Below are 18724 nucleotides of genomic sequence, written 5' to 3' on the forward strand. Positions count from 1 at the left end.
AGAAGAATAAGAGTAGCAGATGTTTGGGAACACCAGCAGCTGCAAGTTCCCCTCCATGTTACACACCATCCTGACTTGCAACTATCTCGCTGTTCCTTCACTTTCACTGGATCAAAATCCTTGAACTCCCTTCCTAACAGCATTGTGGGTGTGCCTACACCACTAGTTCTGCAACAGTTCAAGAAGACAGTTCATCATCACCTTCTCAAAGGCAATGTAGGGATGGGCAACAAATGTTGGCCTTGCCAGCGATGCTCAGATCTTATGAACTGGTAATAAAAAAATAGTTATGGCAGTTGGGGCAATGTACTTTTAGACATTATTCAAGAATGAAATTTCTTCATCTCTTCAAAATATAAAAGTAGCTACCAAACATTAACTTTATGGAATCACTGTTCACCCTTTCATCTACTGACAATGTTGCTTTTGTTATCACCAAACCAAGCATTAAAAGGAATGTCCAATGACCTTCCTTCCATGATAAGGTCAGAAGTGGGGGTGTTCGCTGATGATAGCACAATGTTCAGCACCATTGACGACTCCTCAGATACCTGAAGCAGTCCATGTCCAAATGCAGCAAGATCTGCACCATATCCAGGCTTGGGCTGACAATTGACAAGTAACATTCGCGCTACACAAGTGCTAGGCAATGACCATCTCCAACAAGGGAAAATCTAATCATCGTCCCTTGACATTCAATGGTATTACCATTGCTGAATCCCCCACTATCAACATCCTGGGGTTACCATTGACCAGAAACTGAACTGGACTAGCCATATATATACTGCAGCTACAAAAGCAGGTCAGAGGCTAGGAATCCTGTGGCGAGTAACTCACCTCATGACTCCCCAAAGCCAGTCCACCATTTACAAGGCACAAGGAAGGAGTGTGATGGAATACTCTCCAGTTGCCTATATAAGTGCAGCTCCAACAACACTCAAGTAGCCCGCTTGATTGGCAACCAAGCATTCACTCCCTCCACCATCGATGAACAGTGGCAGCAATTTGTACCATCTACAAGATGCACTGCAGAAACTCACCAAGGCTCCTGAGGCAGCACCTTCCAAATCTACAACTGCCACCATCTAGAAGGACAAGGGCAGCAGATACATGGGAACTCCACAACCTGCAAGCTACTCATCATCCTGACTTGGAAATATATCGCCATTCCTTCGCTGTCGCTGGATCAAAATCCTGGAACTCTCTCCCCAACAGCACCCTGGGTGTACCAACACCACCACAGGGACTGCAGCAGCTCAAAAGGCAGCTCACAACCACCTTCTCAAGGGCAATTAGGGATGGGCAATAAATGCTGGCCTATTACACATCCCGTAAATGAATTTTTAAAAACTCCTCAATTGCCTTGGCTGCCTCCAAAAACTCAGTTCCCACTTTGCTTGCAAACAATTATTTCCTCACCATCAGCTAGTAGCTCTTTTTAGTTTTAGAATGTTGCTCTTTTATTTCAAGATGCTCTTCTAGCATTATTTTAACAGCCCTGATAGAAAAAGCTTGTCATCTGATAGATAGTCACCATCTGTTCACTAGCCTCCAGCCTTTCTCCATTGTAGACTTATTCATCTCTGCCCATTTTATGGTACTGCTATGGTGAGTGCTCCTCTGAATTTTCATTTCCTGTTCCTCTATAAATGCTGCACTTCTTGCCCCTTTCCCCTTCCTATTGTGTTCAAATCAAGACTCAAGACACACTCTCACCTACTTTGTCCCATTTTTTACTAGGGCCTCAAAATTGTGGAGCTCCTTAACGCTCTCCTTTCCTTACAATCTATATTTTTAAATCACAAGATTGCTGTTACTTTTGCTGTATCTTCATGTTATTTATTTTGGTTTCTGATGTACTCTTTTCATCCTTGATATTGTCCTGAACTAAGGGCCCTTCATTTAAATTTGAAATTTAAAAATGACGGTGCAATCTCCTGAGACAACAGATGTACTGTAGCAGTCGTGCTCACCAAGTTACAACACGGGACTATCAGATTACAACTCTTGCTTTTGTAGTCGTGAGCAGAGAGTAAGGACAACATGAAATTGTACCAAGTGGCTGCTTGATGTGAGAAAGGAGCAATAATATGTGGCAGATCACATTGCAGGGCTGTGCAAGGATAAAAAAAACAATGGTCATATTTACTCCTTACTGGTTGTGGCGATATCTGGTACCTGTCTGCCATTTTATGTCTTTCACCTACTCTGCATATGTAGTAACACAGTGTAGGAAACAGGAGTGAGATTCAGGCCTCTAACTCTTGAAGTGCTTCATGCCCAGAATAAAAAATGAGCAGGACTTGTGGTGAATTCTAATTATTTTCCTCTTTGTAATTGAGAAATAAAGTGGATGCAAGAGGAACAACTTATAGTTTATATAAAGTAGCCTATCAGCAAATGAACCAAAGGCAAGATGAGGAAGAATATTTTTACACATTGAATGGTTAGGATCTGCAATGCAGTACCTGAGAGTGTGGTGGAGCCAGCTTCAATTGAGCTCTTCAAAAGAAAATTGGATATTGATCTGAAGAGAAAACAATTTTCGGGGCTTCGGGGAAAAGGCAAGACAGTAAGACAAATTGAATTGCTTGAGCAGAGAGCTGGCACGGACAGGGTGGGCCAAATGGCCTCCTTCTGTGTTATAACCAATCTATGATTCAGATGTGTAGCAGGCCCTGGACTTATAGACTGTTTTCTATGAGTGAACAATTCCACCTGAATGCTAAGTGTATATTTAGCACCAGTAAGTAAAAATTGTAAGTGAAATTATCACTGACGATGCTTTCCCTTTAATGATCACCAATTCAACATTCAAACTGACATCTCACAGTCGGTTAGTGTGACCTGGTAGCCACAGCACTAGGGTTAGGATCCTGTCGTGGATCCCTCATTGCAAATTTCAATCTGAGGATAGCTTGTGATTGGATAGTGTGTTAGACTCTCAGCCAAGAGTTTTTGTTACTTGTCTTTGCTACTTTGGAACAGCGGGAGGGGAGGATTTAACCCGGCATGCCCATGCTCCCTATGTGTCTTTATGTGCACCCTGACATGTTGATAAATGAGCAGCACAGGAGTATTCATGGAAGTAACTTGGCTGAACTTTCCCATCCCCCACTGGAGCAGGATAATGCAGATCTAGTGGGGCTAAAGAAGGAAACCCTACAAATTCTCTGCTATTTGACTGAATGAAACGTTGCAATTAGTGACACAAGGCTGGAAACACACTTTCTGGGGTATTTTGCTCCCCCTGGTAGTCAGTTATCTCTTCATGTTGTCGACCTCCAGTTCACAAACCCTAATGGCCTCCTAGCAAGTTCCCAGGGGGCCCTCCTATCTGGTTGTTCCACGGTCCACAGTGGGGCATCAGGCTGCCCCTACAGTTATGATGCCACTGCTGGAAGGTGCACCCCCTCATTGGTTGGGGTCTGCCTACCTGGCACAGGCACGGTAAATAAAACATCTTACCTTGCCTTTGAGGGTGCCTCAGCATGGAGCCACCTCAATGGGTGCTGCTGAAGCTGCCAAACTGTTGGCCCTCTGATTGGGCCAACAGCTCTGAGTGATGGGCCACTGTCCACTTAATTGGCCGTGACTGGTAAAATTCCTCCCAGTCCCGTTGCCCATCCGCGCAGGGTTGGGTCCCGCTTTCACTCCCGGCAGCAGGACTACTTACCTTTTCGAAGAATTCCGGCCAACGTTTCAGGACTGTGATCTTTCATCAGACCTGGGAAAACTTGCAAATGTAATAGGTTTTAAGCAAGTGAAAAGGAGGAGGGTGGGAAAAAGGGGAGGTTTGTGATAGGGTGAAGGGCAAGAGAGATCAAAATAACAATAGGGTTCACAGTGCAAAGCCAATGGGAGTGTAAATGGAGCAAGTAAAGAAATAAAAGATGTGTCTAGAGGAGGTGTGACTGGGAGGATTATGAACAGCTGTAATTCAAAAGCAAAAAAAAAGAAAAAAACAAGAAAAAGAGAAAAACAAAACCTGCAAAGAAAAAGGGAAAAAAATGGGGGCAAAGGTTATGATTTAAAATTGTCGAGTCTGGAAGGCTGTAAAGTGTCCAGTTGAAAGATGAGGTGCTGTGCCTTGAGCCTGCATTGAGCTTCTTGCAACACTGAAGGAGGAAGAGGACAGAAAGGTCAGAGTGGGAGTAAAGTGGAGAATTAAAACTGCAAGCGACCAGAAGCTTTGGGGTATTGCTTGTGGACTGAACTGAGGTGTTACGCAATGTGGTTACCCAGTCTGCATTTGGTCTCCCCAATTAGAGGAGAAAGCATTGTGAGCAGTGAATACAGTATACTAAATTGAAAGAAGTACAAGTAAATTGCCACTTCACCTGGAAGGAATGTTTGGAACCTTGGACAGTGAGGAGAGAGGATCTTAAAGGGCAGGTATTGCATCCCCAGTGCTTGCATGCAAAAGTGCCATGGGAAGGGAGAGGAAGTGTTGGGCAGACTGGGGAGTGGACCAGGGTATTGAGGAGGGAATGATCCCTTTGGAATGCTAATGGGAAGGGAGGGGAGAGGAAAATGTGTTTGGTGGTGGCATCATACTGTAAGGGGCAGAAAGGCTGAAAGTTGATTAATTTAATATGGAGGCTGGTAGAGTGGAAGATGAGAACAAGGGGAATTCTATCATGGTTCTGGGAGGGAAGGGAAGGGATGAGAGCAGAAGTGCTTGAAATAAAATTGGCACGGTCAAGGGCCCTGTCAACCACGGTGGGGAGAGAATTCCTTGACTGAGGAAAAAGGGATACATGTTGGAAGCACTAGTATGGAAGGTTGCACCGTCGGAATAGATGTGAATGAGATGGAAAAACTGAGATTGGGATACAGTCCATACAGGAAGTGGGACATGAGAAAGAGTTGTCAAGGGACCAGTCGTCAATTTCCAGCATTTTCTGTTCTTGTTTCCAGCATCTGCAGTATTTTGCTTCTGTGTTTGCCTGTGTGCACGTCTGTCTTTCTTTGTCCTCCTGTCAGTGTCCCTGTGTGTGCGCGTCTGTCTGTGTCTCTTCTGTGACCGATTAGATATTTTTAGACATTCATGAGACGTAGGTGTCGCTGGCATGGCGAATGTTTGTTGCCCATCCTCAGTTTCCCTTGAGACAGTGTTGGTGAGCCACCTCCTTGAACCACTGCAGTCCAGAAGTACATTCACAGTGCTGTTTGGAAGGGAGTTCTAGGGTTTTGACCCTGCCACAGCGAAGGAGAGGCAACAAAGTTCCAAGTCAGAATGATGTGTGGCTTGGAGGGGAGATTCCAGATGGCGGTGTTCCCATGTGCCTGCTACTCTTGTCCTTCGAGGTGATACAGGTCACTGGTTTGGAAGATGCTGTCGAAGAATTAAATAACTAGTGAAATCTGAAATTAAGTATAAAAATAAATGGAGCAAACTACTAATTGAAGAACTTGGATACCCTGAAGTGAGAAACTCAGATTCTAGGCTACCTTTTAAATGAACAGGGTCACTAACTAGGTAACAGTGAGAGCTACACGGTTGCTAAGTAACTATGTGGTTCCTTGGATACAGGTCAGTGTGGGTGATGAGTGAGTTGGTGCTGGGCTCAGAAGCCGGGACGCGGCCGTGCAGCCACATGCAAAAAAAGACGGGACATGAGTACGAGGGGCTGGGAGCGCAGAAGCCTCCCTGGCGGGTTAGCCTGGCCGCCCGGAAAACAGACCTGTACCGGCCTGACCTGCCCACCCTGCGCCGCATGCAAATGGACGATGAATCGAGCAAACTGCCGGACGAGCACTGCCGGAACACAACCACATGCAGCACAGGTAACAGAGCTGGAGCCGGTGGGAGAGGCACAGCCAGAGAGGGGAAGGCAGAGGGGGCGCGGTCTGGAAGGAAAGTAGGAAGGTGTGCGAAGGAAGAGGAGAAGGAGGTGGGAGAAGGGGAAAGGGGCGGGGGAAGAGGAGGGCAAGGTCAGATAGGGTTGCCAACCCTTCAGGATTTTTTCACTCTGTTTCACTCTGGAGAAAAATCATTGGGCATTAAAAATGATTTTTTATTGTCATATTCCTCTGTACCAGATATAAAAATATTGACAATGGGGGAAGAAAGTTTGTTTGGCCAACAGTCAATCAGCAATGAGTCTTTTGCTTTCCAATTGGCACAAGAAGGCAGTGTGTCACACGGGTGGATGTGTTGGCTGAATGATGGCTTCAGGGTGGGCGCAAGTCCTGTGATGAAACCTCCAGGAATACATTTAATCACAGTTGCCAACCCTAGAAAGGTGAGAGGGAGAAAGATGGGAAAGAGGAAAAGTGGGTTGGAGAAGGGAGGAAGCAGAAAGAGGGCAGGGAGAAACCTCTGGAAATGTAGGGACTGGAGAAAGAGAGGACAGCATCTTCAGGAGGGATAAGTAGAGATTGCAAAAGATGGAGCAAGGGGATTTGTGAGAGCACAATGAGGAGAGACCCCAGGAAAAAAGGGGGTCAGAAAAAGGATCCCCAGAGAGGGGTTGGGGAGGTTGGCAGGAGAGGCAAAGATCTCTGATATAAAGGAGGGAGAGAAAAAACAAAGAGCACTTATGGATGACAGAGCAGATAAAGAAAAAGAAAGAATGCCAACACTTAACAGAGAGGTTTTGATACCTCAGCCGAGGCTGAAGGGCTATGTCAACATAACAAATCACTGTATGAATGTAAATAAATGGTAATTATTTGGGCTACATTGTGAGTTATCAAACATTTTATGTGGTACCAAATTGTAGTAAAGCCCCAGTTATAACAACAACTTGCAGTTATATAGCATCTTTGACATGGAAAAACTCACAGAAGAGTAATCAAACAAAAATTGACACTCAGACATTTTGACATCTGAGTACTCAAAGCCTGAAACTGTTGGGGAGCATCTATGAAGGGAAACTAAATGGTACAGCGGGTTGGAACATAACCCATTAATTCAGATTTATATACATGTACAGCACAGACAGTAAAATAAAAGCAAAATACAGCGAATGCTGGGAATTGGAATAAAAACAGAAAATGCTGGCAATTGGAATAAAAACAGAAAATGCTGGAAAAGCTCAACAGGTTTGGCAGCATCTGTGGAGAGAGAAACAGGGTTAATTCTGGTCCAGTATGACTCTTCTTTGGCCAGTTCTGAAGAAGAGTCATATTGGACTCGAAACATTAAATCTATTCTCTCTCCACTGATGCTGCCAAACCTGCTGAATTTTTCCAGCATTTTCTGTTTTAATTACAGCCCAGTCAGAGGATTAACACCACCTCTCACTACTTTAAGGAGTGCTGTATGTGCAATTTTGCTGCTGCTGAGTAGCTACAATTGTGCAGAACCTGTGATCATAATACATGTGATCAACCTCAAGGATGGCTGGTATAGAAAACAGATTTGTGTCAATCTGTGCTGCGCTTGCCTCAGAAGAGCTTGGTACCGGCAACAGATGTCAGAAGCAGAAGGAAATTAACACTGCTAATAAAACAGAAAGTGGACATAAATACAGTTCTGTTTTTCAAACATCTAGAAGACACAAAGCAGTCCTTTTGAAAGTAATATGACCAAATATGAAGATCGTCAGAAATTTAATGGGCAATCTTATGAGTCTGCATTTTTTGGCAAAGCCTTGCTCAAGTGCAGGTCAAGGAGAGTCCTCAGCTGTTGACAGTTCAAGAGGTCAGTTGGGTACAATTTACCCTGTGAGCACAATGTAAACTGGTTGAAAATTATACACATGTTAAGATATAGCTCGATATAAGTCAAAATATAGAAAACAACAGCAAACTTATTCTACTTCCCCAATAGTAAAGTGACCAGCCAAGATGATACATAAACTGTCAGTATGATGTTGATAGAAGGCGGTTTTGGGTGTTCATTGATGCAGAATGGAAATATAACTCAGGAGACTGCCAGACTTACTGAAGCGCCAAGATGTGACACCATCTCACTGTGGTTTAAATTAGCACAGAGTGGGGTCTAATGGCAGCTTAATTCACTCTCTTCATTGTGTCTGCCTCAGTGCAAACAGCTCTCATGTAAAAGGAAGCAACAGGGCTAACTGAACTGCTAGTGGCTCCTTTGTTTCTCCTATTACACTTTGTAGCTGCTGAAGATGGGCTGGGACCAGGAATTCTTAGTGTAGATGTCTGCATTGCATTAATTTTTTAAAATTCTTTTATGTTTTTTAGACGATTTCACAAATACTTCCTTTACCCTATTTGACCATCCCAAACAAACCCATGCAGCACTGGTGAGTGATTTTCATTTTGAATCCATGTTGAGCAGAAGTAATGTAGTAGCAATTAATCATGAAGAATGAAGACTGTACAAATCAGTCGCAGACCAAGCCCAAGCTGTATAGATTGATGGCAGGATCAAGCTCAGTCTACAGATTAGACGCAGAGACCCGCACAAAACACATAACATTGAGTTCTGAAGAAAACAGTTGTGAAGTTTTGGCGTAAACAAATGGTTATTTACATTTACTTACATGGGTCAAAATTACAAGTATACAACGACTAAACCATCAAAAGGGCTATAGTTATTGGACAGTTGCAACTATCAGATTGTTAATCAAAAGTAAAGTGAGCACCACTAAATTACACTCAATAGAATCCTTTAGTATTCCCAGTGATTCAGGTACTGTGTCCAGTTCTGGTCACTGCACTTTAAGAAGTATGTGAGGGTCTTTGAGAAGGTGCGGAAAAGTATTATCAGAATTGTTCCAGGGATTAGAAATTTTAGCTGCAAGATTAGGTTGGAGAAGCTGGGATTGTTCTCCACGGAGCAAAGGATTTTGAGGAGAGATTTGCTAGAGTTTTACAAGATTATGACAGTTTCAACATGGTAGATAAGGAAAAGTTATTTCCATTAGCCGATAATACAAGGACTAGAGATGGAGATTTCAGGTTTGGGAAAGAGATGCAGGGGGGATGTGAGGACGAACTATTTTGCGCAGCAAGTTATAAGGACCTGGAACTCACTGCGTATGAGGGTGGTGGAAACAGAGACAATGGGCGGAATTATCCCAGATTTACACCGTGTGGGAGTGGGTGGGAAAAAGAATGTTTTACCCGCTGGCCGCAATGGCCGGTTTTTGCACCGTATCATCCCAATCCCACTCATTAAACATTGGATTCCCGGGAAACACACCATCCTGCTGGTGGGCGGTCTCTGATTCAGCTGCCACACTGTCACCTCACCGCTTCAACATGCCGGGTGCTATATTTAAAGTGCAGCCATGCGCACACCTCTCAGTGCTTCCAGCCCAGGACTGCTGCACTGAATACATGGCCCCGAAAGGCAAGAAGATTGCAGCCCCCCAATTCAGTGACACACCCTTGGGATGCCTTCTGGATACCATGGGAGCCCACCACAATGTCCTCTACCTCTGGCCGCAGGAGGCCCATCAGTGTCATCGCTCCAGCTTGGGAGGTGGTGGCAGTGGTGGTCAGTGCCAATGCTGCACAGAAGAGATTCGCCATCTAGTGCAGAAAGAGGATGAATGATCTCATCCGTGCAACCAGGGTAAGGCAACCATCTCATCACTCTAAACTCACACACTCACAAGCCCATCACACATTCACTGGCATCTTACTCACTGCCAACTCAAGGGACATAACCACTCACTTTCTCACACACACACTCACATCTCCATCTGGCCTCATCTCCTCTGGAAACTGCTTCCTCAGCCCTCACCATCTTGAGGCCACTTGCACAGATCAACACGTGTCCCCATGCACCCCTGGGATACCCCCTTTAGTAATGCCCTAGCCCTGCAGCCTCTTCCCTTGCCTGTGTCCACTTTTCCCTCTTTCCCGAGCAAGCCATAGCCCTGCAGCTGTTGAACGGCTGATCTGGTAGGTAGAGACCTGCCCTACAAGAACCTCCTAAAAGTGATGCCGTGCTGCCTGCAAAGCCTGGTGCTGATGACCGCGAATGCTGCCTGAAGCAACGTAGGGAAACAAACCTAGAAGTCCCAAGTGAAGTGCAGCTTGCCAGGTGCACTTCGCTTATGTTCAGTTGTGAAATACGTTGGCGTGCTCAGATGATCCAGCATGGGGGATGGTTCTGGAGAGCTGGGCTTAAGATGATATACAGATATATTACGATGAAGTTCCCCGTCCAGCGATGGGAAACGAGGCCCGCCATTGACGGAGCAACAGTTGCAAACGTGTTTCATGATGGCATGAAACCGATTTTTGCCTTCCTGCCATATTGTCTGCCATGATGTCTGATGCCAGCGGACATGAAAAATTCTGCCCCATTAATATTTTCAAAAGGAAATTGGATTGGCATTTGAGGGAAATAAATTCATAGCGTTACGGGGGATAGAGTGGGGAATTGAACTGATCGGATTCTTGACAGAGAACTAACATGGATTCAATGGACCAAATGGGATTGTTCTACCAAGAGCCACATGGATTCAATGGGCTGAATGGCCTTCTGTGCTGCAATAACTCTGTTTATTACAATCAATTCCATTCCCTGCTCTATCCTTCCTAATGCTATGAATTTATTTCCCTCAAGTGCCAATCCAATTTGCTTTTGAAATTATTCATTGTCTCTGTTTCCACCACCTTTCTGGACCTCAGGATATTCCAAAGTTCTTTACAGCAAATGAAGTACTTTTGAAGTGTGGACACTTTTTGAGTGATATATATATATATATATTGGCCAGGACACAGGAGAGAGCTTCCCTACTCTCTTCAGAATAGCGCTGAGGGACCTTTACATAGCCACCTGAGGGCAGACAGGGCCATCCGAAAGATGGTACCTCCAACAGTTCAGTGCACTCCCTCAGTAGTGTTGTGGTGGGATCTAAACTCCCACCCCCCAGCTTTCTGCCGCCAAGGCAACAGTGCTCCCACTGAGCCATGGCTGACACTTAATGAGAGTCAGAGCCACACGGGCTTCACTCATAGCATTCAGTTATAGGGGCACTTTGATGGAGATCTGAGAGAGAGATGTGCATCCACCCACCCTTTCATTTAGGGAAGTTCTAGGGTGACAGTTGCTGCAAAGGAAGTAAATAATTTTTAAAAGTACAAAACATATAACAATGTGAAATATCATTCCCCTCTATAGGATAACATTTATAATTGTGATTCCCGGTCTCTCCAGTTATTTAGCCATGCCGGAGGATCACTGAGTGCAAGTGACAAGTTTTCTCCTGATGGAAAGCGATATGCGATTCCCAGCATTCACATCGAGAAACCCTGGAGCCACTACAAGCCTTTGATCACAAAGGCCTCACAGGACTGGTCTCATTTTGTATCAGAGTGTGGGGAATTTGTGCTTCCCAAAAGGGACTTCAAAGGTGAGAGATATAGAGAGTACAGTTGTTGCAATGACACCATCTTTTTGTTTTGCAAATTTTTTAAATTGGCAGCCTGTTTACATCTTAGTGCCACCATCATAAGGGGAACCCTGAGAAGCTCAAATCCCCTTCTTGTTATTTTATTTGTGCCAGCACTTTTTGTGCCAAAACATTACGACACAAAATTGTAGCCAACTTAAAACCACTGCCACATTTTAGTATTTTTTTGATTGATTGGCCACTGAAGGAATTTAATTTAATTTTTTAAAATGAAGATTGTAAGTCAGATTTAACTCTTAAGAGGTTGGATTCATGGAACGCAATGGCAGGGAGTTGGATTAGCATGAGAACTAAGCGACTGATCTAAAATATAAACAGAAAGTGCTAGAAATACTCTGCAGGTCTGGCAGCGTCTGTGGAGAGTGAAACAGAGTTATGTTTCAAGTCAAATATGATCTTCTTCATTGTCATATTCTTCCTCATGTTCATAAGAGCCTGATCTAGATTGGTTAATACAATGGAAGCTCATTTCGGTGTTTCAGTGATCATTCACACCAATTAGTGCTAGGACAGCGATATCCATTTGATCCCAGTAGGACTTAAATGTCAAGCTGGCTTCCTGTCCAGCCAGGAAAATAGAAGAAAATGCACATTCCACGTCGTGAGTTCTAGAATATCTGCTCAGATGGACAAAGAGTGGCCAAAACTTCATTATGACAAAGTCAGTCAGATCTAGAGTAAACTTTGGTTTGAGAAGTTAATTTAACCCACTAGCTGGCACAAGCTGGTGTGCTTTTGTTATTTTCTATATAAGGGGAGTTCACTAAATTGTCAGAGTAAAGTGAGATTCAGTAAAAGATGTTACTCGGCATGTTCACTTAATAATTGTAGAATAAACCAGTTTATTAGTTTACATTTGGCTTTTGTTTTCCGAACACGAAGTCTGCCTTTACAGGATTGGAGTAATGCATGTAGTGGCGACTTGTTTGTTTACAGTATCCAGTTCACATAATGAGGGATCTCATTGTTTCACTCCTGATTCATGCTATTGTATGACTGGATGTTGGACAGTAAAAGGAAACTCCTAACTGTAAGAGCAGAGACACTGAACCTGAGACATAATCTAGAACAGCTGAAATTTGTAACACCTACAAAAAAGGAACAAAATCTCTTGGATCCTTTCTCAAACTTGCTTTGTTAAACTATATTTGTGTATTGCTGAAAAAAGAGACATGTCTAAGCATTTTGTCTTGCTCTCATCAGGACACTCGCAAGAATACCAATATAAGGGGGAAAACAAATAATTTTTACTGTATGTGAAGAGAATGCTGATTGGTTGGCAAGTGGCATTACCATGGAGAATGCACCACTGATGGTGACTGAGAGTTAACTGCCTAGCATTGTTTGAAATCTAAGCCAGGCGGCTTGATCCTGATTGGTCAAGGCATTGCCCTGAGGAATGAGTCAGCGAATGGCTGTCACTTATTTTGTTTAGCTGAAACAGGCAAAGTGTATGTACATGTTTTTTCTGTCTGCAAAGAACAGGGCCCTGTGTATTAATATATGTAGCTTCCAGTACATGCAGATGCACCACATTGCGAGCCCAACTGACAATCTTAAATTGTTTGTTAGTGTAATTAATAGCACATTGAGGATTATTGAGCAAATGTTGTCCAATCGCGGAATCACATCTAACGTTGGACACTGTGTTTTGAGTTTTGCAGGCACAGGCTGGTTGGGTACAGTCTGTACCCTGTCCATTGCAAACAGTAGCGAGGACATGCTGTTTGATACCTCATGGGGAGGCAATGGCATAGTGGTATTGTCGCTGTACTAGTAATCCAGAGACCCAGAGTAATGCTCTGGGGTTCGAATCCCTCAACAGCAGAGGGTGGAATTTGAATTCAATAAAAATTTGGAATTAAAAGTATAATGATGACCATGAAACCGTTGTCGATTGTTGTGAAAACCCATCTGTTCACTGATGTCCTTTAGGGAAGGAAATCTGTCTTCTTTACCTGGCCTACATGTGACTCCAGACCCACAGCAATGTGGTTGACTCTTAAATGCCCCCTGAAATGGCCTAGCAAGCCACTCAGTTGTAACAAACTGTTACAAAGCCACAAAAAAGGAATGAAACTGGATGGACCACCCAGCATCGACCTAGGCACCGGACACGGCAATCGCAGCCCTCCTTACTAACATCAATGTCCATCATCAAGAGTGGCTCGGTAGCACCAGTGCTGACTGAGCTGGTCAAGTCCTAAATGACATAGCTGCTATGGGTCTGCGGAAGGTGGTGAGGGGACCAACAAGAGGGAAAAACATACTTGACCTCATCCCCACCAACCTGCCTGCCGCAGATGCATCTGTCCATGACAGTATCGATAGGAGTGACCACCGCACAGTCATTGTGGAGACAAAGTCCCGCCTTCACATTGAGGATACCCTCCCTCGTGTTGTGTGGCACTACCACCATGCTAAATGGGATAGATTTCGAACAGATCTAGCAACTCAAGCCTGGACATCCATAAGGCACTGTGGGCCATCAGCAGGAGCAGAACTGTACTCAAACACAATCTGTAACCTCATGGCCCGGCATATCCCCCAATCTACCATTACCATCAAGCCAGGGGACCAACCCTGATTCAATGAAGAATGCAGGAGGGCATGCTAGGAGCAGCACCAGGCATACCTAAAAATGAGGTGTCAACCCGGTGAAGCTATAACACAGGATTACTTGTGTGCCAAACAGCATGAGCAGCAAGTGATAGACAGAGCTAAGTGATCCGACAACCAACGGATCCGATCTAAGCTCTGCAGCCCTGCCATACCCAATCGTGAATGGTGGTGGACAATTAAACAACTCGCTGGAATATCCCCCTCCACAGCAGTGCAAAAGATAAGGCTGAAGCACTCGCAACAACCTACAGCCAGAAGTGCCGAGTGGATGATCAATCTTGGCCTCCTCCGGACGTCCCCAGCATCACAGTTGCCAGCCTTCAGCCAATTCGATTCACTCCACGTGATATCAAGACATGGCTGAAGGCACTGGATACTGCAAAGGCTATGGGCCCTGACAATATTCCGGCAATAGTACTGAAGACTTGTGCTCCAGAACTTGCCGAGCCCCTAGCCAAGCTGTTCCAGTACAGCTACAATACTGGCATCTACCCGGGTATGTGGAAAATTGCCCAGGTATGTCCTATACCCGAAAAGTAGCACAAACCCAACCCGGCCAATTACCGTCCCATCAGTCTACTCTTGATCATCAGTAAAGTAATGGAAGGGGTCATCAACAGTGATATCAAGCGGCACTTGCTTAGCAATAATCTGCTCACTGATGCCCAGTTTGGGTTCCGCCAGAGTCACTCAGCTCCTGATCTCATTACAGCCTTGGTTCAAACATGGACAAAAGAGCTGAATTCCCGAGGTGAGGTGAGAGTGACTGCCCTTGACATCAAGGCAGCATTTGACCAAGTGTGGCATCAAGAAGCCCTAGCAAAACTGGAGTCAATGAGAATCGGGAGAAACTCTCCACTGGTTGGAGTCATACCTAGCACAAAGGAAGATGGTTGTGGTTGGTGGACGTCAAACATCTCAGCTCCAGGACATCACTGCAGGAGTTCCTGGGCCCAAACCATCTTCAGCTACTTCATCAATGACCTTCCTTCCATCATAAAGTCAGAAGTGGGGATGTTCGCCGATGATTACACAATGTTCAGCACCATTTGCGACTCCTCAGATACTGAAGCAGTCCATGTCCAAATGCAGCAAGACCTGGACAATATCCAGACTTGGGCTGACAAGTGGCATGTAACATTCGTGCCACACAATTGCCAGGCAATGACCATCTCCAAAAAGAGAGAATCCAACCATCGCCCCTTGATGTTCAATGGCATTACCATCACTGAATCCCCCATTATCAACATCCTGGGGTTACCATTGACCAGAAACTGAACTGGACTAGCCATATAAATACTGTGGCTACAAGAGCAGGTCAGAGGCTAGGAATCGTGTGACAAGCAACTCATCTCCTGACTCCCTAAAGCCTGTCCACCATCTACAAGGCACAAATCAGGAGTGTAATGGAATACTCCCCACTTGCCTGGATGAGTGCAGCTCCTACAACACTTGAAGCTGGACACCATCCAGGACAAAGCAGTCCGCTTGATTGGCACCACATCCACAAACATTTACTCCCTCCACCACTGATGCACAGTAGCAGCAGTGTGTACCATCTACAAGATGCACTGCATGAATTCACCAAGGCTCCTTAGACAGCACCTTCCAAACCTACAATCACTACCACCTAGAAGGACAAGGGCAGCAGATAGATGGGAACACCACTACCTGGAAGTTCCCCTCCAAGTCACTCACCATCTTGACTTGGAAATATATCGCCGTTCCTTCACTGTCATTGGATTAAAATCCTGGAACTCCCTTCCTAAGAGCACTGTGGGTGTACCTGCACCACTTGGACTGTAGCGGTTCGGGAAGGTAGTTCAGCACCACTTTCTCAAGGACAACTAGGGCTGGGCAATAAATGCTGGCCCAGTCAGCGAAGCCCACATCCCGTAAACGAATTTTTTAAAAACGCCAGTCTTTGAGACGTGCAGCCTACATACCTAGCATCACACTGGCACCAAAATCCATATACCCCAGTACTCATTTGTGTGATAGGCAGAACACCTTTTTAGCTTGACGGCAGCATCCTGTTAGTGGCAAATACCACTCATGTTGCTACTACATAGTAGCAGAATGAAACAGCTAGCTTCACCTGTTGCTCAAATTTTTCAGATACCTTGCCCTTCCAGGGTAATCTGAGATAGAAATTGGGCACTTTTCAGGGTCGAAAGTGACGGCCTTAGGCCCATTCATGAATTTGTGTGATACACACTGCAAAATGATCTGATCAGGGTAGCCATCATCCTGCAGGATGCCTTTGATGCGCCCTATTTCAGCATCAAGTTTGCATGGTGAGCAAATGGCTCGGGGCCTATTGACAAGGTTATCAATAAGACCAATCTTATAGCGTGCTGAACTATAAGATCCCAACGTGTATATTGATCAGTGAGGGAGGCTTGCGGTAGATCGTGGTAGAGAATCCCCTGGTAGATTTCTCAACTAGTACATCAAGGGAGGAGAGTTCATTTGACTGCTCCATTTCATTGGTGAATTTGAGTGCAGGATGGAGCCCATTAAGACATAGGGAAATTTTTACATGCAGCTGTGGATTTAAATAAACGTATCATCCACATATTTGAAATATGCGAGGGGTAGGAGGTTGGGTGTCATTCCATTGAAGACATGTTTCTCATGGAACCCAACAAAGGTGTTTGTGAGAGCTGGACCTAGAGGGGATCCCATGGCAACACTATCGATTTGGCTGTACATAGTGTCTTTAAAACTGAACTCAACCGCGCGAGTTGCCAGGTTCATAAGTTTAATGAATACTAATTCACGCAATGGTGGCCGGACTAGATGATATAGCGCTGCAGCGCAAATATCTATGACTTCCTTAAGTGGAACATTGGTGAATAGACTAGCAATGTCAAATGAGCACATGGACACAGCATTGCTATTGATATGCAAGTTCTGTATCACCTTCGCAAATGTGAAGGGGTCCTTCACCGTATATGTAGAAAACTTGGCCAAAACTGGTTGTAACAATTCACCCAACCATTTGGCCAATTCATGTTGTGCTGAACCAGTCATAGAAAAGATGGGGCGTAGAGGGACGCCACTTTTGCATGTCTTGGGGGGCCCATACATACGTGGACATAGAGAACTGTGAGTATGAACCCAGTCTTATATATAACGCAGTAGCTCATCGCTCTTACATAAGTCCAGCAAGCATCTTTAGCTTGCTTTTGAGCAAAGCTGTCTGATCAGATTGAGTGGCAGGTCCAATGGATACAAATTTGGACCTGTCATTAAGAATGGAGTGCATTTTGTTGATAAAGTCATGCTTGTTCAGGATGACTATTCCCGTCCCTTTGTCAGGTTTGCTGATGTGTATGTCCGGGTTGGTCTTTAGTGCTCACAATGCTGTAAGACATTCATGTTGCATATGAAATTCCAACAGGTCATTTGGACTCCTGCAATATGCGTGCACAATGCAACTGTGGATTTAAATAAACGTATCATCCACATATTTGAAATATGCGAGGGGTAGGAGGTTGGGTGTCAATATACGTGCACTAGATCAGCTAAGCGCGCTTTCAAGGATTCAGCATCTTTAGCGGACGCTGGTTTGTGGCGGGATAGTTGGGAGTAGAGGAGTTCAACCTCAGCTAATACCTATTCCCGTTTGATTTGGGATGAAGGTACCCCAAAATTGAAACCATGCGCAAGAACAAACTCCTCGCTTCCTGAGATTGCATGATCAGAAAGATTTATGACATGTTTTGTGGCATCATTAATTTCATTGCCAAACCACTTCTGCTTAATTGAGTTTATGGACTTGCTGCTCAACATGACTGGACAGCCTTGCTCGAAAGTAAGCTAAAAACGCTTGCTGGACTTATGTAAGAGTGATGAGCCACCGCGTGATATATATGACTGGGTTCGTCCTCACAGTTCACTATGCCCACGTATGTATGCATGCCCAAGACACACAAAAGTGATGTCCCTCTATGCCCCATCTTATCTATGACCAGTTCTGTAAACATGAATTGGCCAAATGGTTGGGTGAATTGTTACAACCAGTTTTGGCCAAGCTTTCCACATACGTGGTGAAGGATTCCTTCACGTTTACAAAGGCCATACAGGACTTGCATATCAATAGCAATGCTGTGTCCAAGTGCTCATTTGACATTGCTAGTCTATTCACCAATATTCCACTTAAGGAAGCCATAGATATTTGCATTGCAGCACTGTATCATGGCGATCTAGAAATGCCACCATTGAGTGAATCAGTATTCATTGAACTTATGAACTCGGTAACTCGTGCAGTTGAGTTCAGTTTTAATGACACAATGTCTGCCCAAATAGATGGTGTTGCCATGGGACCCCCTCTGGCCCAGCTCTTGCAAACATCTTTGTTGGGTTCCATGAGAAACGTGTCTTCGATGGAATGACAGCGAAACCTCCTAACCCTCACATATTTCCAATATGTGGATGATACGTTTGCTATATTCAAATCCGTAGCTGCATGTAAAAATTTCCTTATATGTCTTAATGGGCTCTATCCTGCACTCAAATTCACCAATGAAATGAAGCAGTCAAATGAACTCCTCTTCCTCGATGTTCAAGTTGAGAAATCTGTCAGGGGATTCTCTATCATGGTCTACCGCAAGTCTACCTTCACTGGTCAATACGTGTTGGGATTCTTCAGTTCCACACATTATAAGATTGCTCACCATGCAAACTTGATGCTGAAATAGGGCATATCAAAGGAATCTCGCAGGATAATGGCTACCTTGATC

General features: G+C 44.6%; 1 protein-coding gene across 1 annotated transcript in view; it reads left to right on the plus strand.

The window, feature by feature from the left end:
• Positions 1-5549: 5549 nt before the first annotated feature.
• LOC144682295 (sperm microtubule inner protein 8-like) overlaps positions 5550-18724 on the plus strand; it is a 29686-nt gene continuing 16511 nt past the window's right edge. Inside the window, exons 1-3 of the mRNA XM_078544770.1 lie at positions 5550-5790; positions 8164-8225; positions 11099-11294. Of these exons, the coding sequence (XP_078400896.1) occupies positions 5550-5790; positions 8164-8225; positions 11099-11294 (499 nt within the window). The remainder of the gene's footprint in view (positions 5791-8163; positions 8226-11098; positions 11295-18724) is intronic.

This window comes from Cetorhinus maximus, chromosome 6 (assembly GCF_964194155.1).
Source record: "Cetorhinus maximus chromosome 6, sCetMax3.hap1.1, whole genome shotgun sequence".
NCBI lineage: Eukaryota > Metazoa > Chordata > Chondrichthyes > Lamniformes > Cetorhinidae > Cetorhinus > Cetorhinus maximus.